This window comes from Rhinolophus sinicus, linkage group LG03 (assembly GCF_036562045.2).
Source record: "Rhinolophus sinicus isolate RSC01 linkage group LG03, ASM3656204v1, whole genome shotgun sequence".
In the NCBI taxonomy this organism is placed as follows: Eukaryota; Metazoa; Chordata; class Mammalia; order Chiroptera; family Rhinolophidae; genus Rhinolophus; species Rhinolophus sinicus.
This window is the reverse complement of record NC_133753.1, coordinates 136,863,104-136,885,136: the sequence shown is the minus strand read 5'-3', so window position 1 is coordinate 136,885,136 and position 22,033 is coordinate 136,863,104. Positions and strand designations below refer to the sequence as shown.

The 22,033-nt window shown below is 35.9% G+C and overlaps 1 protein-coding gene across 26 annotated transcripts in view; it reads right to left on the bottom strand.

The window, feature by feature from the left end:
* Positions 1-22,033, bottom strand: part of MCTP1 (multiple C2 and transmembrane domain containing 1) — a 490,830-nt gene that overhangs the window by 182,087 nt on the left and 286,710 nt on the right. For 15 of the 26 annotated variants that reach the window (XM_074328730.1, XM_074328722.1, XM_074328714.1 and 12 more), the window contains 4 exons: positions 21,243-21,320; positions 16,405-16,575; positions 13,403-13,533; positions 2,092-2,278 (listed from right to left, as the gene is read on the bottom strand). In XM_074328730.1, the coding sequence (XP_074184831.1) occupies positions 2,092-2,278; positions 13,403-13,533; positions 16,405-16,575; positions 21,243-21,320 (567 nt within the window). The remainder of the gene's footprint in view (positions 1-2,091; positions 2,279-13,402; positions 13,534-16,404; positions 16,576-21,242; positions 21,321-22,033) is intronic. The other 11 variants (XM_074328732.1, XM_074328718.1, XM_074328733.1 and 8 more) reach the window with 1 other exon arrangement.

Here is a 22,033-nt window from a genome sequence, read left to right as displayed (position 1 = left end):
CTTCAATGCTTCGCAATGAACAGCTGAACAACAGCAATGCAGAGCCTTTTCAGGCCTCTCTCACATGGGGGTGGGGCAATTCATTTACTTCCCTCACCACAACCAAATTCTTAAGCTTAACCTACACTTTAAAAAATACACATGTTCTCACAGGAAAATATATACATAATTTTCCAAATAATCTCTCTATGTGTCTCCAAAACATGTGAGATTTTGGACATGATACAACAGTCACTCATTTCATAATCTATATAATAAAAAGGAAAGACACTGAAGCCCCAATATATAGGTCTTTGTCCTTGTATTGCTATGAGTAGTTATAACACAGGTGCTATATTGCATACAGTAGCTTCTTAAACAGTACATCTGTAGAGGGAGATACAGCCTATGCTTGAAATACTGAGCTAACAAAAGTATATTAAGTATGGTTCACATTTTAATATATTGAGCAGAATATAACCTGAGAATTAGCTGGAAGATCCACATAATATTTTACATTTTATTGAAATAATAACTAGTATTTGGAAGAAGGTATGGAAAACAAATATTCAAACTCTGGATGGAAATGGCCGATTTAAGGGATCCCATCCAGCAAAAAGAAAAAAAAAGAATCAATAATAGTTGGATGATTTCTAATTACCTAATTTGCAGTATCATTCTAACATCTGGGATAGTATCAAATATTAACCCATGAAATACAGTATTATAATACCTGGAATAATTTTTATATTACTATACTAATTAATTTTTAAAAATTGTTTTAATTCATGAGGCTTTCTTCTGATAACAAGAAACTATGTTTCGGTAGGTACCCAAATGTGAAACAATTTTCATAATTGCAATTATATATTAGGATATGGGACACAACACCATAGGCTCTTAGGTAGTTTAAAAACATATACTCTTTAGCCTTGCTAAGCCACCTCTATTAAACTGTTTATGATAACACCATTGGTGGATGACTTGTACAAGCATTAGCAGACAGCTGATTCGGTGGAGATAGCCAGAATAAATTTGCTGAAGCGCACATCCTGCTAATCTGTTTGAAGAATATTGTAGAGCATTAGTACCAGCACTTCATGTTATCTGCACAGCCTGATAAGGTACATCTTTATTAAATTCAGTTATTGAAAGGATGTCAGTCAGCAAAGAGGAATATTTTAAAATCTAAAAAAAAAAAAAAAAAAAAAATTAAGCAGTTCTTTGTTAGTCAGAGCTTGGTTTCATAGCTGAGTGTCTAGAGGAGCCTTCTAAACACCTGGCAGCATCGTACAATACAAGCTTTGTAATTTTAAGTGGAAAAGCTTTTTTCTCAGCTTCCTGGGTACTGAGCATTCACTTCTTCGAGCCTCCATTGAGAGAGAATGGTGGAGTAAGAGCTCCCCTCTCTGTTGATTCAGGAAAACTACATGGTGGGAAATGCGTCGTGTGAGGATGCTGGGAAGTAGGGAGATTTGGTTGTGGATATTTTGGTTTGTTAAAAAATGAGAAGGTTCTTATTTTAGTTATTCCCTATTCCACCCTATCATTCTACATTTGATCAAAAGGTAAGGAGGCTTCCTTTTAATTATATTTCATGTTCAATTTTTGAAAAATGAAAGGATTAAAGTGAGGCTTTTTAAAACAGTAGTAAATAAAAATTATTTCTGTGAATAACCTCTAGTTGCCAAGCTACTAATTAATGTAAGTGTCATTAATTCCATTTCAAACTTGGAAATACAAAGTAATGTGAATTGCTATTACAAAAAGTCAATGAATTAATTTTAAAGAAACGTTGTGTAAACTTGACTTTCCTTTATGGCAAGTTTTTCTGCATGATAATTTTGTTGCATGATAAAAACACTGAGGAGAATCTCAGAATCTAGAACTTGCTCTGAAAGAGGCTCTAGAGAAGACCGGGTGTCTAGACGTCAGTGGGTAATGCAAGTGTGTCTGCACAGTTATGTGCGACATCTGCATTTGCCCAGGTTTCTGCTTCTGCTGGTTGATCTGTCAGACAGCTTTTCAGATGTACTTCTATCACTCCAGGTAAATTATTTACAACCTCATCTAGTCACACATGACCCTGAGAGGGAGGGGTTACATACGTACATATCTCTTTAATATTTCCTCCCGTTCTTTCTGGTCCTCCAGGGAGTTGACGGAGAGGTCAGAGATACTGACTGTGGCCGAAGCTGTCAGGGTGACCAGAAGTACCAGGTGTCCCTCGCCCTCTTGCAGCTGCAGTTCCAACTTGTGTGTCTGTTCCCTACTCAGGGCAGATAGGTCGACCTGGCACCTAAAAACAAATGTTTTGAATTAGCGAGTGGCTTTTTTTCCCCCACATCAAACAGTGAAAGTGCAGGCTGCTCAGAGCTATGTAAAAAGTAAATCAATAGAAATACTATTTGGACCACTGGAAGAATACATCTTTCATGTCAGCTTTCTTCACAAAATTCAGACCCTGATTATGTTAGTGTCTAATTGCTTATTTCCTGTATGATACCAAAAAACATACTTATCTGATTCAATTACTAACCATTGTAACCAGATTCATAAATCAGCAGGGACTTCCAATCTCTGGATGGCCTACATCAGCAGGGCTCTGCTTACAGAACTACCATGAGCTACCAAGAGTCTGAATTGTTGTGTCACTTTTAAACCAATGGGTGTTTTCCCCTTATTCTTAAATGTTATTAAGCAGCGAATAGAATAGGCACTCTGATGATGCCATAAGTTTTACATTTTTAAAACCAGGTCAATTTATTTATAGAACACTCATAAATTCAAATAACAAACAAACAAATCCTCTGAAAACATTATAGCTTGAGTGTTAGGTACCAGAATTGTCCTGAGAGGTTTCATAATGTGGCAGCCCATGCTTGACTTACCACTCTCTCAGAGCTACTATCTATACACCTTGCAAACTCCTTTCATGAAAATGTCACTCGACTTGGAAGAAAAAGATACTATGGTAACCACAAGGCCAGTAAACTGAAAGTAAGGGGCAGATATGAATAAAAGGTATTTAAAACAGGAAACAGCCAATTACAAGAATGAATGTGGTAACATATCATAAACAGGGACAGATTTAATTTAATCTATCCAGGACAGATTAAATTTTTGTTCCTTCTTATTCTTCATTCTGTTTATTGTTTTGCTTTTAAATTAAACTCCTATGAACAGTGCCTCAAAGCTAATAACTGGGCTCAAACATCTCTTTAGCTTGAGTGATTTTAGGAACTGAACCAAAGTTTGGCATTTACCTTTTATTTTTGCCTATCAAAAATGACATAAGTGATAGCTGGATTTAGAAACAACTGCAAAAAATAGATGCAAAAAAATGAAAAAGAAAAGAAATGCCCTGGTCAGTGACAGAAAATGTGTGTGTGCTAAATGCTAACTCTTGAGAGAACAGGAAATTAAAGTCTGTGCCAAGTCTGGAAAACATCTTCTCAAAGTTACAATGTATATCAAATAACCTCATTGTTTCTGTGAACACAACACCCATTTCAAAGCATCCATTCTCATGCTTTCTCCTTACACTCTAAAGGATGCAAAAATATGCCAAATATCTTATCTAATATTCTATTTTCAATTGGAATTAAGTTCTTGTCAATAACCCCAGAACAAATTGAGGATAAAAAAAATGCAATGGTGAAAAACAACCAATCAAATGCATCCTCTAATAAAAAGGAAAAATATCAATATGATTTTCTATAGATCTTCCCAGCATCTGGCACAGTGCTGAACCTATAGTTTGTTGAATGTGGATGAATCTTTGAAGACTAGCTTCGGGGTATGATGCTAGAGAATTGAATGGGGATTACAATTCAGATCGTACTTTTGGTTGGATAAAGTTGAGACCAAAAAGGGTTTTTCCTCTCACTTCGATCATGCATTTCCCCCTCCCGGTAGTCCTTGCCTTATCCTTTTGCATGACACTGCATCTCTCTTAAAATACTAAAACACAATGAAACCTTCTGGGCGATTTCCTTCTATGCCTATTAACATTTCACACTGGTCGTATAGATGCTGGGCTACTCCTTAGAAATATTAGAGTCACTACATTTAAGGGTTTCAAGTAGGGGAAGGTGCTCTAAAATGAACTGGTCCGGGCACTGTCAACTTTCAGATCATATCTGGTCCATGGATTTGTTGATTTTCCTTGCAGTGTTAAAAAAAATGTTTTTTTTGAATTTAAATAATTTTAAAGACAGAGTAAATGTCCTCTGACTTAGTTACTGTCCCCAATACTGTCTATTATGTCAAGCTAGCCTATTTCATTTCATTCTGTACCTGGTTCCAATAAGCATAAGGATTTGTGATCCTCCCAATCTCCTTGATTTACTAATGAGAAAACTGAGGGCCAGAGAAGTTACATGAGTTAATGGAGATACGCAATTCATTATTAGCAGAGTCAGGACCTGAACTTGGGACTCTGGAATTGAAGATCTAGGCTGTTTTCTTGACCAGTCTGTCATAAGTAATTGTGCATCACAGGAGGTAGTGTGTGCTGGTTCTTACACTGGGCAATATCTGGATTCGGTTTCAACAGAAAAGTTATCTCAGTTTTAAGTAGAGAATTACATGATTTTTATTTTTATGCTTTAAATACACACGCACGCACATATAAACTAGGGAAGAAGCCTTTAACTAATTGCTCTTAAAAGATGGTAAACTAAGAAAAATTTACAAATTGAATTTTAAACACTCTTGAAACTAATAAAATTTATATTAACATTATAAATTTATAGGGAGGATTATGCTACAAATAAATTTTTGATATTGAGTGTACTGATACACATAATCTTATCCTATATTTGTTCCGAATTTTGACTTTAAAATTTCTAATGTAAAGAATGCTTATTTATATAAATATTTTGGACAAGAGAGTATTAATGAACTTAAGGTTCTTAATAGTGTTCCCGGAAAATAAGACCCAGCCAGACAATCAGCTCTAATGTGTCTTTTGGAGCAACAATTAATATAAGACTCAACATTATATTATATTATATTATATTATATTATATTATATTATATTATATTAAGATCCGGTCTTATAGTAAAATAAGACCAGGTATTATATTAATTAAATTATATAAAGTTATATATATATATATATATGAAAAGATATATATATATATATACACAAAGTTATTCAGATCTGTTCATCTAAAAACTCTGCTCAGGAGTAACCCTGAGATTCCATTTTAAATGAAATGTCACCTGAAAACTAAGTAAAATTTTCTTGTTAACTTGAGGATGAAGTTAGCATTACAGTATCACTGATACCTGCATTAAATGAGTATCAAATCATTATTGGAATTTGGTAGAGAAAAAGCCTTTGTTACCCTTTTGTTGCTGTTAAATAAATACATAAAAAGATGGAACTCCTGAAACCCAGTCTGTTACAAAGTAGATTCAGTACTAATTGCTATGGGTCAGTGCTATGGTTTGAATGTCTGTGTGCCTCTGAAATTCCTATATTGAAACCTAATGGCCAACGTGATGGTATTAACAGGTTGGGCCTTTAGGAGGTGATTAGGTTATGAGGGTGGAGCCCTCGTGAATAGGATTTAGTGCCTTATGAAAGAGGCCCCAGAGAGCTCCCTCACCCCCTCTGCCATGTGAGGACACAGAGAAAAGACGGAAGTCTATGCACCAGGAATCAGACACTGAATCTGCTGGCATCTTGATCTTGGACTTCTCAGCCTCCAGAACTGTGAGAAATAAATTTCTGTTGTTTTTAAGCCACTCAATCTATGGCATTTTGGTATAGCAGACTGACAGTCAGATTCACCTGTATTTAGCTTGCCTGTACTGTTACATCATGAGACAGGAAGAACTCATAGTTTGGGTACAGAAGTATTAAGTGGTCATCTAGATGGTTCAGAATAGACATAAATTAATGGCTTTATATTGTTATCAAAATGAAAATGCAAAATTATAAAAGTATTGAAGCAAATTCATGAACTCCAAAAATACATACACAAATACATACACAGGGAACAGAATCCAGGATTAGGGGTCAGACCCCTCCATCTGTCACTAATTGTATGACCTTTTCCAAGACAACTTGTCCTCTTGAATTCCAGTTTTCTCATCTGAAATCTGAGGTAAGTGAACTAGAATGACTCCAAATTCCCAAAAAACCCAAATTCCACAATTTGTTATAACTCTATCCATGTTCACACTTATTTACATCTTCCTTTCTTTGCAATTCCACAAAACAAAAGACTACAAGAACAAATTTACTTTATAGACAATGAACTATTATTCCTCACCGCCACCACTCCACCACCAAAACTCTGAATGTTTTTGCTAGAAGGCAGATAATCTAACTTCAAATTGTCTTCCAAGGAATACTAGAGAAGTGCCTTAAAGGTCACCATCGGGAAGGGGTGTGTGAAAAAATGGGGTGTGGACTCTCCTCTTTGGTTCAAAGAACAGCTCCTTTTACATCTGCTTTATGTTGGGGTTCCATGTGCATGGTTTGAAAACTTATCACATCTTATACAGCCCCTTAGATTCTCCGGGAACCATGGCCTCCTGGGTCCTCTGCTGCCTGCTATGCCTCAGGTTTGACTTTGGCTGTACCTTTCCATGGGGCTGCTCTTTGACCCACCACCATGATCGATCAACTGTGCCTTTGTCCTTGTGGGTCTTCTACTGAGAACTGGCCGAACTATCACTTGCCCAAATGGGTTGGTTACTTCCCTTGGCTGCCACTGTGCATGTAGGCCTAACTGCCACATGCCCCAAATGTCTGGCTTCTCAGGTCACTTCTGTACTTGGATGAAAAGCCACACTGTGGGGTGTGGGATCTAGCTCTCTAATCAACTGCCAAAGAAGCCAGATGAAATAATGCAGAAGTTGTCTCCTTGAAGGGTGAACTTTGATGGGTGGAATAGGAGATGGGGAGATAACTCCCCACACCTTTCTCCCTCTTAGGAACTGTCCCAAAGCGTGATTCTCCATGTTGCCTGTCCACATGTGGCCGAGGTGCCCCTGCTGAGCAATCAGCTGTGTCTCTGAAACACAGGAAACAGTGGCCAGCCAGACTAGTAACATATCACCTTACCTTGCTTCCTACTCTTCTCTGCCTCATATTCTCTCTTTCTCATTCTCAGTGCCTGGGATTGGACCTCCCAATAAAACATAGGCACTTAATCAGTGCCTCAAGCTCTGTTTCCTAGGGAACATGGGCTAAGGCAAAAATCATTGATACAATTCAGTCCCCTTAGTTACAGATGTCCACAACATGAACTTGACTGTGTCCCTCTGACTTCCCACCACCTATGAAATATCCTTAGCAAGGCAACGGTGCCCTCCACAACCCACCATCATCAGCTTGTGTGTCACTTGCTGACTCACAGTTACTACTTAAGTCATTCCAGACAGCTTGTAATTCTTTCCGCATCCATGTTAGGGCTCAACTGTTTCTTTGTGTTTGGACAAGGCAACCCCTCTGCCTGATACGATGAATCTATCTATCTTTGTTTGGCTAATTTTTACTAATTTTCATTGAGATAACTGGCAGTTGTCTTTCTCTGTCCATATTCCGAGATGCCTCCAGGAAGGCACCTAGCACAGCACCTGGAATATAATTAGTGCTCTGTAGGTATTCAAGTATTATGGACAAGGGTTCAGAGAGGGCAAAATTTGCCCATGGTGACAGTGGCAGAGCAAAGCTAGTGTATAATGTGTTCATTCTACCACTTCTATACTCTCTAGAAAGTGGTGTGATTTTCCCCCCAACATTCATTCATTCATTCATTCATTCATTCATTCATTCATCAAGTATTTATTAAATTAGTACCTTATGAGTCAGGTCTCTTAGATTTTGGGGATTCAGCCCTTTCTAAGGCTTCTAGTTTCTCACATTCTTATTTTCAGATCTACCACAGAGCCAGTGTGTTGTAGTTTTATTATTGCACATACCTTACTAGTTTGATATTGGAAATTAAAAAAAATTACTACCTGTACTGAATCGAACTCATCAATCAATCAACCAATCAATAGAAGAATCAAAACAAACTCAAAACTAAGATTCCAGAGCTACTGTAATTTGTAATCACAAATGGGGAAGTTGAGGCTCAAAGAGATTAGTGATGCTAAGACCTCAAATTATGTTTCCAGACTTCCATATCAAAGCTTGAAGTTCTTTGCACTTTTAAAAAACTGTATGATTTAGCCACATGAAAGGAATAAGTCACATTTATTTGGTGACATTTCCCTCTAAGAGTTCGACAAGAGAAATGTCAGTGTTTCTATCATTATTTTCTGCCTTTCCATCTGCCATGCCTGAACCAGTGATCAATGAATGACGTTCCTACCAGATGAACCAGTCTTGCGATTAGCATCCTGGGTATATACATGTGAGTCCCCTGCAGTGCAGGAAGTAAATGTTAGGACGATTTGGATTTTTTTTTAAATTTTATTTTATTGGGGAATATTTGGGAACAGTGTACCTCTCCAGGGCCCATCAGCTCCAAGTCGTTGCCCTTCAATCTAGTTGTGGAGGATGCAGCTCACGGGCCCATGTGGGAATTGAACCAGCAACCCTGTTGTTCAGAGCTCACACTCTAACCAACTGAGCCATCTGGCTGACCCTGGATTTTTTTTTCTTTAATTTAAAAATAGGACAAGAATCAAGTTTGATAAAAATTTTATCCATTCATTAACACAGGTGGCCAAATAGCAGACATGTCACATATGGCCTTCAAGTATTTTGAGGGGAGTAGGAGCTGCGTAACCTGAAAGGGTTGTCAACGGCCCCCTTACCTGCTGACTTGCTTTTACTGAATTGCAGCTCATATTTGCCCTGTTAAGTGGATTTACGGATTATATAATCTAGTTTTAACTGAACTAATCCTCACAAAATGGACAATTGGCTTTAAAAGATCCTAGTAAAGAAACTGTGGATTGAAGATAATGCTAATTGAACAAGCACAAGGGAACAGAATGATAAACAAGAATACGCGTAACAGATACACCTACTCCTGGGGGAGTCGATGTCATTCTGGTTTACACACCAATGGGGCTACATTCAGATCTAGCAAGAATTTAGCCAAAGTAATTCAAAATTATCAAGGAAAATATTTTCAATAGAAATTTACATCCACTCTCTTTAACAATGAACTTCTAAGTGTATGCTGTGCCTTGAAGTAACTAGCTAATTATATCAGACGTCATCATGAAGAGCAAGACATTTAAAAATGAAGCTTTCAGAACAGAAACACGGCCTTTACAGAATTTCTTTGGTGGGGGTAATTTTTAAAACCATACTTTACATAATTTTGACCACATTTAACAATAAAACTATAAAGCTTTTTGAGATTTCTTAATATATGGGAACTACTTTACATAGTAAAACTAATAATACATACTGTAAAATCTTGTATCATAAATCAATATAGTACCTAATTCCTTGGAATCTTTGGATTGTAAAGAATTCAATATGTAACCATTAAAGTGTTTCCAAGTTTCACAATCACGCATAAGTTTTTACCCCATCACCATCTTCTCTGACACTACAAAATGCAAATGTTGTTATTACCTTTCTGTTTTCAGAATTTCTCACTGTTCAGTTGTCCTTGGGGGGATTGCTTTATCAGAGCATATTTTTGTAAGCTTGTGAAATTTCCCATTCATTGACTCAAAGATAAACTATTTAATATACACACACTGATGCATGGAAACTGTTTTTGGAAACTGCCCATTGTATAAGAAATATTGCAAAAAGTATAAACTTTCTGAGAAAATCTTCACATGGAAAAATAGTAACCCATGAAAGCAAATGAATTAAAATCTTAATATACTTGGTTTAGGTTGGGTTTTTGAAAAACCAAGAGAAGAATCAGTGACACACTACATTCTTACTTAAATATTGTCTATCACCCGAATGAAATATTTTATTCAATCTTTAGTAAGAAAAATGGTGAAATATAATGATTTCATAAAAAAAACTCTACTGTATAATTTTCTGATGTGCTGTCTTTGTGCTGTCAAATTAATAATGCAGCAGGATTGCCCTTGCCCTCATTTATGAAGTAAAAGAATCATTGTAATATTGCTGTAACAAATAAGCAATACTGCAAATCAGAATCTATAGAATGCCAAAGGCTCAAAGGCATTGACCTTCAACCTTCAGAAAACACTCATTCAGTTAATATCCAGCACCAAAAGCCATTTTCCTTATCTGCCATAATATACCTGAACACACCTATGTGTGCACCTACACATCCCATAGTCTCTTTCAGTGTAAGTACAGAGGTATGATTGTAGAATTTGAAAGCATTTGCTCTTCACCCACAACTCTCCCACTTGGAATACGTTCCTCTTATCATATATCATTAATAAAAAATTTGTTGAAATAGAGCTCTCTACTCAAGCTTACATCTGTAGCACTTTGTTCTCATGGGTAGCGGCGGCCCTGATAACAATGAAACAAATAAAGTCAGTAGCAATTCAACAACCTAAAATATATGTACTCCAAATCAATGCCATTTTACAGGTAAACAAGCATTTTGCACACTAATAAATAATGCTATAAATCTTGCTATATTGGATTGCGAAGAACTCCAACTGAATAAAATTGCTTGACATAGGATTTACTTATTCTGCACATTCATAAAAACAACTTGTTCTCTGACAGCACTCATTCTTGGCAATTTACCACAGCTGTCAGCAGCCAATTTGTTCAGATTACTGCTCTGCATAAAACTGTAACAATCATGAGGATTTATTAGCTGATTATCATAAAGGTGGCAGTCCGTCTTGCCTGCCAAAACACAGGTGATCAGAAAGTTAAATAATTACTCGCAGATTAACATTACTTGACCTTCACTTGAAATTTGTAGTTCAGCAACAGGTAAAATTTGTTGTTGAAACTTGCAGTACGGTGCAACCACCTAAGTTGGTTTACTGACTACTCAGCATTTTATCGAGTACTTAATGGCTTTAGAACATACTGAATATAAGACCAAGGTGAAAGGAGCATGGACTTTAGAGTCAGAAGTCCTGGATTTGAGTCTGGCTGAGCAACCTGTAAACTTCCTTCTGCCTCACTTTTTGCATCTGTACAATTGGTAGATGAACTACCCTCATTATTCCCTAATTTGATGAATTATAGGGGGCAAAAGCCTCACTGTTTGGGTTCAAGTGAGAATGGGAGTGGGGTAATGTTCACTGTTAAAATAGTTTTCACCATATTGACACTCCAGATTTGCAAGTGGCTCTTTCATTTATAGCCAATCTTGTCTTCATTATGAAAACTAAGCCCTGTTATTGAGTAGATATTTACAAAACACATTTGCAAAACTCATTATATATGACCAAAACTGGAAAATAAAGTGGACAATAACAAAACTATAACACAATAAACTAATCTATGTAGATAATCTAATTTATACAAGTGTTCTCAAATTGGGACTTAATTTAGATAGTGTCCTTTAAAAAAGTTAGTGGGTAATGAAGGTACAGTAAAAAATAAGAATAGAGGACACACTTCCAACTAGATTACTAGTTTATTATAAAAGGATATAACTCAGGAATGGCGAGATGGAAGAGATGCACGTGGGAAGGGTCACGGAGCTTCCGGCTCTCTCAGGGTGCCCCATTCTCCCAGCACCTACATATGTTCACCAACCCAGAAGCTCCACAAATGGATTTTTTCTCTTTTTCCCCCAAATATCATAAGACTATAACAGCTCCCCCATCATCTAGAGCAGGGATGTCCAAACTGCGGCCTATGATCCATTGTTAATTGGCCCGCAGCAAATTCCAAAAATATATTTAGTTTACTTAAATAAACCAGGTGAGGCAATACGTACTTCACCTCGAGTGAGTGGCCTGGCTGTTTGTGTATTTTACCGCATGTGGCCCTTGGTAAAAAACATTGAAAAAAGTTTGGACACGTTGAAAAAAGTTTGGACACCTCTGATCTAGAGCAATCGCTATGATCTTCAGAGCAGCCATTTGTCACTGTTCTCTCAAATTTTGCCAAAATACGGATAAGCCCATAGAAACAAGGTGAAGTGAGATAAACAGGTCCACCTCTGCCAACGATTTCTGTAATATGATTAGACCTGTCCTTGAAGAACTCATATTATGAAGTGAGGGAAAGGGAAATGTCAGTACCAAATAGGCTAAGGAATTGCCATAATTTCCAGTTTGGAAATTCTTTTCAAAAAAAGAAAAAATACATAAAAAGGATATCCATCATTATGGGGGGAAAAAAGAAAAAGGTGTAAGAAGGACTTCATGTAATATGGACTCCAAAGTACAGGAAACCAGTACATTTTACCAATTACTTCATTATTCTACTAATATAAGAAACTTTGAATATACAGTAATGAGATTGAGGTAGTAAGTTACACATGACAGTCATTCTGATTATTTTGGTCACCAAATATAGCTAATGTTGCTATAAATTATGAAAATGAATTCATTATTCAAAGAAGAGCTAGACAGTACCTACTTGATAGCGTTCATAACATATTGAGGGAGACAGAGCATAGATGTATAACTATAATGACATGTATTCAGTGTGTTAACAGATGTATACTGTTATTTAAACTTGTGGTGTATCCAAAGAGAACAAGAGAAACTTGGAAAAAACGCTGAATAATTTTCTGAACCAACAAATTCTTCTGCCCAGCATACTTTATCTCAGTATTGTCAAGTTTCAGTGTGTTTTGATCCAAAGACACATATATAACTACCAAAAAATTTAAAAAATAGGCTTTAAAGTAAGAAAACAATTCATATAATCAAGCAGTCATTCAAAATAACTTTGGCTTTGTAGAAGGATGTCATGTAAGCCTCAGAATAGCCCTTTCTTCATAGCACTGTCAGATTAACATCGATCTGCCTCGCTTAATGCTTCCTTCACTAAAACCTGGGGACTCCACTGATTTATGAACTCCTATGAGATTATAAAGATTCTTCACCTTGTAGGGAGTTGTAGGAAACAATGCATTTTACAGTCACAATATACTTTATGGAAAGTAATGATCTCAGATCACTTACAGACTATCTGAGATCTCACTTGATATAAAATACTTGATATAAAATACTTAAAGGAACAAATAGCATGCTATTTGTTCCTTTAAGTATTTTATATCAAGTGAAATTGCTCATTCTCAACTCTGATAACTGTTACGCACAGTATTTCTGACATCTGGGGAAAATTTCTGGATATCAAATTTGGACACCCTGTCCATCAACTGGTCAAAACTGCCACCTACTGGTCAGTCTTCAAATTTGTTTTTCAGTTCATCCAAGTACTGCCTTACCATGGTAAGATCCCTTCCTTCAAAACAGCAAGGATTATGTACAATAAGCACACTTAAAGCAAACATTCTTTAACAAAATTCACCTTCTCTGGGGTGAAACAAAAATATCAAATTGCACGAACCTGCCAATAAAATCATCCCTTTTCCCAGCGTCTTTGTCCCATGCTGTGATATCAATGATTCCACCTCTTTCTTCATAGAGATGAAAATCAAATTGTTCCCTCCACTGAGGATTCAAAGTTTTGGGCATAATCTGGAAAACCAAAAAGTCATTATTGTCTCATAAATATCAGTCTTTTAAAATATTTAACTTGAGACATTAAATCAACTTTAGCTACTGTCTAGAAGAACATGTAAGTGTGAGATTTGAACAAAAGCTTCCAGAAATGATGGAAACGAGTCATTAGCTCTCTGGTATTTTTACCGCACATTGTATGAAAGAACTCTAAAGAATATGTCCTGAAAACCAGTCACTCCCTCATCATCTTGAATAACATATGCAAGATATGAATTATATACGAAAAGCAAATCATCTATAAGTGAAATAGCTCACTCAGATACTAGCAATTATTTTACATAACCAGTTAATAAATCGTAGTCTATCATCTCATAATAAAAAAAGATGAGTATTCCCAGAGTTTCTTTTTTTAAACTTACTCCCCCACACATGGGAATTCTGAACTGAATACATGAAAATTAAATTTTAAAAAATTAAAAGAAAAATAACAGATAATAAAGTTCTGTGGGAGCAGGGGGAAAAAATATAGTGAGTTTGGGGTGGTCAGGTAGACTTTTACCTTAAAATTATAGTGCTGATGTATCATCCCCATTTTATATATGGAGAAACTGAGACCTGGAGGTTAAGTGACCCATCCAAAGTCAATATGTTTTAGAATCTAGACTCTAACTCAAGTCTTTGATTAGAGCTTCAGATCTCTTTCCACAAAATAATATCTCAAAAATGTTTGTGAATTAGTATTAGTGTGTGTGTGTGTGTGTGTGTGTAATCTCAATGTTGCATATAGACACCTTATCTGAAGGTAATTTTGTAACTTTAAGTATTCAGGTAAGACACCTGGTGGTATCAATAAATAAAGTGATCCATATTGATGTGCTTTAAAATTCTGTTCACCATTGGGTTAAACGACATTCAAATTTGTTTCCCCATTCTTTCTTTTTTAGCAGGAGGGCATGCTGTGGCCTTTTCTCTGTTTAATGTATGGCAGACAGATCTTCAGATGTAAAGACTTTGAAAGCAATGAAGTATGTTATGTGCACAGGTAATGCAAATGAATCACAATTTTTAAAGTTCATAATCTGAAATTAATCAGCAATAGATCATGGAAAGAAAGAGCAAAGAGAGACACGTGTCCATAGCTGGGTTTCATATTTCATACCTAAAGAGCAGAACTATAAAAGTAAGTCATGTTTTAAGCCTATCAGAACATGGAAATGATGTTAATTGATAAAGGACAAGACAGAAGTGGTCATAGGTACCTATTTTTGGAACAGTAGTTGCTTTAAAATCTGTTATTAAACCCATGCAGAAAAAAAGATGGCACTGGATGGATGCTATGATAATCCAAATGTCTCATAATTGGGCTGAGATGAACTCCTTCGGTATTTTGGGGAGTGGTCTGTCTTACTTATTTGGTCATAAGGAGCCTAATTTTTCAATTTTCTTTTTCAGGATGGTCCTCCTGATATAATTTCCTTCAGGTCAGAAATCAGCACTCAGTAAGGTAACCAATCAGCCTGCTAACAAATCACCTCTGCGATATTTCTAACTACCTTAGATACTGATGAAAACCTCCTGGGCCAGAAGGAGACTAGGCAGGCTGTTTATCAAAATTTCATGAAAATAATGATGTCAAGACCAAGATGTTCCTGTCAAAGTAAAATGTGATTTCTAATACATGGGTCTGATCAGTTGTCCCAAGCTGCCTATGAATACCAGCTGTAGAAGCTGACCATTAAAGAGGTTGAATTTGGATATAACACAGATACAACATGTGTCCCAAATACAACTATGACTACTATGACCTTTGCCAATTATTATTATTTCTATCAATATGATAATATGATTATTTAATATACTATTATTACCAATATAATTGTTAGTACACAATATACTTATTACTACTGCTGCTACCTTCCTCTTCCTTCTGCCAGTAACATTGATTGAGTATTTATCATGGGCAAGACAGTATTCCAAGCCCTTTACATGCAAAACATATTCATTCAATCTTCTCAATAACTTTATTAGGTAGGCATTATTTTAATTCTCATTTTTACAGATGGGGAAATCGGGGCATGAAGAGGCAGTCACTTGCCCCATGGCACATTGCTAGTAGTGGGAGCAGGAATTTGGCCCCTTGTTTTCTAAATAAATTTTAAAACAACTTGCAATCTGCACTGGTGCAAGTCAGTTTGAATAAAATAGTTCAGAGTAATGCACACAGATTTTTATGGCATATAAAATAATGCTATTTGCACTAGTACTGATACTAGTACTAGTTGTAATAATAATACCGTGTTTCCCCATTAATAAGACCTAGCTGGACAATCAGCTCCAATGAGTCTTTTGGAGAAAAATTTAACATAAGACTTGGTTTTATTTTACTATAATACAAGACTGAGTATAATATAATATAATACAATATAATATAATATAATATAATATAATATAATATAATATAATACCAGTTCTTATATTAATTTTTGCTCCAAAAGACGCATTAGAGCTGATTGTCCAGCTAGGTCTTATTTTTGGGGAAACAGGGCAGTAGCCTGTAACACTCTTTGAGCACTCTACGGGCTAGGCATTGACTTAGGTTTGTTCCAGCCTTTTTTCTTTTAAAGATAGTTCCTACTATTATGTCTGTGTTATAAATGAAGAAATTGAGACATAGAGAACTTAACTAGTTTACAGAGCGTCACATAGCACATAAAGTAAGAAATGCAATACAGTTGGTCTTGTTTGCTGACATGATGTTCAAAAGAAATTCTGTTAAGCATTTAAAAAAGTATCTAGTGTCCTCTTCCAAATCATGGCTGTTAACCAACCATTTAACCAACCACTGCCTTCCAAATAGTGACAGGAACACAAAAGAGATACAGTCACCTTGCTTTTGTACTTCTGATGCCCAAGCCGGAACTTCACGTAGGGGTCACTCAACCCGTTTGAATCCATCGCCTTGAGGTCTCGCCCCTCAATCAATGTGATACTGACTATTCCACGCCAAAGATGTGATTTTCTGTGTACATCTGAGAGACGTAAACTTTGGGTCTGAAACTTTTAGCAAAGGAAAACAGAGTTAGCTTAATGTGTTTTAAACAAAAATGCCTCATTTGGCATTACATTTTCCCCTGTTGTTATAATTTAAAAAAAAAAAAGGCAGTTACCAATTTTTTTAAATAAAAATAATTTATGGATTAGAATTTATTAATTATAAATTAGTAAATATGAAATTATCATCTCATGAAAAATTTAAGGTTGTTGTGTAAAAGAGGTGAGTGCTGAAAATAAAGTCTAATTTTTCAACTCTTAAAATTACAAGATGTAGATACCTTAAGAATATCAGAGAACATTTGCATATTTGTCAAATATGCCTGTGTCAAAATTAGTATAAAATATTATAATATCAAAGCCCTTATCCACACTGTGATATTTAATTTTTAATTACTTATGGATTTTTGAGAATTTTTTTCATGTAACAAATGAATTTTACAGGTGGTTTTTAGTTGTAATATTAGTTACAAGTTCTGGTCAGACTATTAAAAAATGTCTGTATTGCCATATTAAGAGATAACTGAGTTTCAGCTCACTAAAGAACTATTTAAGGTACCATAGAACAGAAAACAACCAATATGGCCATCCGAAATGCCTTGCTTAATTTTAAAACTTGCATCACAAATTTTAAAAATTACATATATGATTTATATTGGCAGGTAAGTTTCTGGATTTATTTCTCATTCTAGTATTCATATATTTTCTTTAATGATTTTTATTATGCTCAATTCTAAGTCACAATATTCAAGTCAGTGAACCAAATCAGAAATTTTAAAAATTAACATGTCTACTGAAAATGACCGTATAATTTCTTTGAACTAACTCACATGTAAACCAAACTAAAGAAAGTGGCTAAAATGTTAATAACTTTACAGTCTGGATTCAGAACCAAGCAGTACTATTAAAATTGCTATTTCATCCTGTCAAGGATGTTTTCTTCACTTATAGTCATTTCATGACAAAATTCAACATTTCTCTCAACCTCAAATTACTCCACTTCTAAATTATGGATTAGCTCTACTTTTGGCCTCGCTCCATCTATATTAATGTAATAAAGTTATAAATTATTTTGTATAACTCCCCCTCCCACTCTGAATTCCTACTTGTTTTCCATACCATAGTAATGCCATAGCCATTTTTATCTGTCATCATCAAAATTCATGTATTTCAGGATGCTTTTATTAGGAAGATGAAAACTACCTTCTTCAAGTGACAATACTTTTAATATTTAAAGATTTCAATGGAAATCTTTCTTCATTACATTGCATATTTCCCTGCCTTGGTGGTCAGCAAATTTTGAACAACATTGCCTTATAGATATCAATGTGGGCCTTTGCATACACACCCTCACCTCTCTGAATCCAAGAGCATTGTTCAACTGTGTTCTGAAATGCAACAGAGGTTTCTCGGAGCACCTGTAACGTTCACAGGACTCCATGCCCACTTCATCTAGAGCCCCTCTGCTCCCATCTGTTTTTTTGCACATTGGGTTTCCACATTGAATTTTCTTTGAACCAAGGATTTCTTAGATTAACATAATTGTTTAGAATTCATTGCACCAAGTGATCTTCAAGGTTGTTTTTTTTTTTTATTTTAGCTCTAAGATTTCATGCTACTTATTATATAATGCAGCAATGGATTTCAATGTCTGTCTATCTATCTATCTATCTATCTATCTATCTATCTATCTATCTATCTATCTATCTACCTATCTATCTATCTGACCACTTCTGTTGAGACTGCCTGTAACAGAAGACTCTAGAGAAACGGGTTCTAAACTCTGGGTCTGAAACTTTAGTTAAGGAATGTGGATGGCAAAGAAGGAAAACAATCTTTTTGGCAAGTAACAAGAAATAATTATCTTAGTGAAGAATGAGGAGTTAGTAACTACCCAATTAGATAGAGGTTTAGTATTTAAGAGTACGTTTGGGTACATTATATCATGTGGTTTCCACTAAAACCCTATGGAGTAAGAAGACAAGAACTGCTATTCCTATTTTACTGATAAGGAATCTGAGACTCAGAGTGGCTGGGCTAATAAATGGTAGATATGTGACCAGAGCCCAGGACGTCTGACCTTTATTCCTGAGCTTCTCCCATTATTGGTGTTCAGGGCAGAGACTCCTAGGTTTAAAGGTCATCGTTTAAGGATAATGTTGCTAAAGGGTACTCTCTTGTTAAGTGAATTGATTATATCTGAAATAACATTCTAGGCTAGATTTTCCTCCATGGCTAATACATGAAATCTACTTTTCTATGATATAAGCACATGTATTCATACTTGCAATATTTCAGCTTACTGATGGATATATTTAATGACAGTTTCCGTGCACTGTAGAAGCAGAAGTCATATATAGCACTCAGTCAAATAGTAGGTGGGTACAGTCTAGGTTACATAGCATCTTCAATCAGCAAAGCTATGCCAGGTTCCTGAATGGTACCATGTCTGAAATCCTTCCTCGCTTGCTCCTCTTCCCATTTTTCACATGAGAATAACAACTTGACTTACAGGAAAGGAAGGATAAAGAATGCCTTCCATAGGATTCTTCATGCTTTTCAGAGAAGTTAATGGAGGCTTTACCTACTGTCATTAGTTGTTACAAAATGCTTTTCTATAACCTGGAAGAACATTCCCAAAATGACTTGGGAAGCTAAGGAGGAGAATGAAGGGGAATATCGCTACACAAAAATAGGGCTAATAAACGAGGAAATTAAGGTGATTGGTGCAAAAAGTTTAAAGTATAATATAGGTGGGGGTGTGTGTGGCTCCAAAGACATACTAATCAGATAACTTTTTTTAAAGTGATTTTTCCCTCTTTACCATTTCTTTTTGTTTAAGCCGTACTCTTCTAAAAAGAAACTCCATTAATTTAGCCATGATTTAATTAACTGCATACTCATGAAACAGATAAATATTTAGTCTAAATGTGAAGAATAGGAACTTGAAATAAAACTATAAGATAAAGGGGTAAAAGATAAACTTAGCCTATAACAGTGGAAAAGATAAGAGCTTAATGTAAACACCCACTTACTTGCATCTTTCTAGTAATTTCTGATTACGTGATTTGGGCATGTTTTCTTCTCTATGGTTTCGCAGATTGTACCCCGGGGCCCCAAGTTCTTAGTACTAAGAACACTATTCCGTCTGTGTGTGTTGGGGAAAGGGGCGTTATGGGGTCTGTATGTTGAGGGGCTAGGATAGAGGGGAAAAAATGTAAACTAGTATTTAACCTGTTTAGTCATTTATTACTAAATGACTGATAGTCATTTATTACTCTTAGTTATTGTTTAAATCAAGGTTTTGGAGAGCTCATTGAAGGGGTGGTGACAAGTGGAATTCCACAACTGAAAAAGAAAAAAAAAACAAAAAACTTTGGAAACCACTCGCTTTAATGCCCACCTTAGTACCTTATGAGTCACTTGCTTCTCTATTTAAAGTTCCCTTCTTCTGTATAGCAAAGTTCTGGAAGTGTGACCCACAGCCCAATGGCATCAATGTCACTTGGGAACTTGTTAGAGATTCAAATTCTTTTAACCCCAGCCCAGACCAACGGAATCGGAAGTCCTGGGGTGGGGCCCAGCCCTCACTCGAGGTGTTTCTGATTCATGCTCAAGTTTGAGAACCTCTGCTTTCAAAGTTCTAAGGTACATGCACACTGGTCTTCTATGTTCTAATAACTATTATTAATTTCTGTAATTATAACATTATCCACTCTCTGACATGGATACAATATAGGCTAATTAAAGTCCTTCTTTAGTCCTCTTTCTAAATTTATCGATTAGGAAAGCATATTTGTCTGAGTATTTGGAGAATTTAGAGAGAAAAGCAGGGACCTACTGAAAAATTATGCCAAGTTTGTTTATCTCCTTCCTTTTGTTAATTTTTTTTTACTCATAGGATGTTATCTAAATAATACATATTAATTCAAGGATTGATCAGTCAACCAAGAAGTACTTACTGAGCACCTAAAGGACAGAGTGTTAAACAAATCCAAGATATTCCTCAATAAAACTAACATATTACAGCTGGTACTTAGTTATTTAAGGTAATGTTTTCAACTACGTCCTTGTTGAAATAGAATTCTGTTTGAGGAGGGAAAGAAAAAGGAAGGGGAGAGTAAAACAGAAAATCAACCCAGCTTCAGAGCAAAGAACCAAGTCTGCAAAACAAAGAATCTTCAAACTTTTAAAGTTCAAAGTCATTTCCAAGTCTTAGTGGGCAATTTGTTGAAATCAGCGGGCCTGTGCCTCCTGGATGTGACATGACTCCATTCCTGTGGAGCAGAGCTGCTCGTGCATTTCCAAATGGGCCCCACGTGCATCTCACACACACCAGTTTGAGATCCTCTCTCAAAAGGAACATTCATCCAAGGTCAGATTTAATAAAGAAGGTCAAGATACCAGGTAACAATACAAATTTCAAAATCTGAGGCAATTAGTCAATGATGTTTATCTTTACTAAGATTATAGAATTAGTGAGCTAGCATTTTAAAGAGAATATTAGTTTATGCATATTACTCCTTGTTAAGGGACTCAAGATTTCAATTGCTTTTCATATGTATGAAAGGGGTTAGGATAGGGAATGGCTTTTCAGAACAGTAAGTCACCCATGAGAGTTCACAGCTCATGCAAGCTCAGAAAAAATAAATAAACTTAATGGTTGAACTTACTTGTATATTTTGGTAATAAGCACTCTGAAGCTCTGCTCTGCAGAAGCCCAGGACAGGAAAAGCAGGCCTGTCACACATCTGGATGGAAATGAACGATCAGAGCTGTATGGGAAAGCTTTCTGCCACTAGCAACACCTCATTTGAATCAGAGTTTAGCATTACTCTTCAAAAACCATTATTTGAAGAAAAAAAATAAGTATTTGCTTCTTAAGTCACTGTCAGAAAATGTCTTCCAGCACAATGAAGATAAATGTCAATGCAATGATATAATTTCCAGCTACTATTCTCTTCCGTAGCATAACGCTGTGATGGTGAAGAGAATAAAAGACTGAGATTATATGGTGATGGGTCCCACTTGAGTGGTTTCAGGTTTTTGTTAATAGGTGTAGCAGAAAAAAGCAATGTAGCGAGAGAAATCACGGAAAGAATCATATTCCCAAGTCTGCTGCTTCAAAAATGTTTAGTGATGGTTTCCAATGTCACGAAAGTGATAAGCCTCCAGAAGAATAAATGTTACACAGACAGAAAATAGCAATGATCATGTTAACTGCATCCCACAGATGAATCCTTTGTCACGATTAAGGAGGTATCTCTAAGTAACAGAACTTTTGCCCCACGTAACACTTACCTTTGTTGCTTTTGCTTCCAAAAACCCAAAAGTCCCTTTCCTACTACAGCCCAGAGCAGCAAGGTGTGGATGAAGAAAGATACAGGTAAGCAAGAAATACTGGGAGGGAATTATCATGGTGGAGCTAAAAGATTGTATTAAATGACTTTGTCTAGAGCAGGTA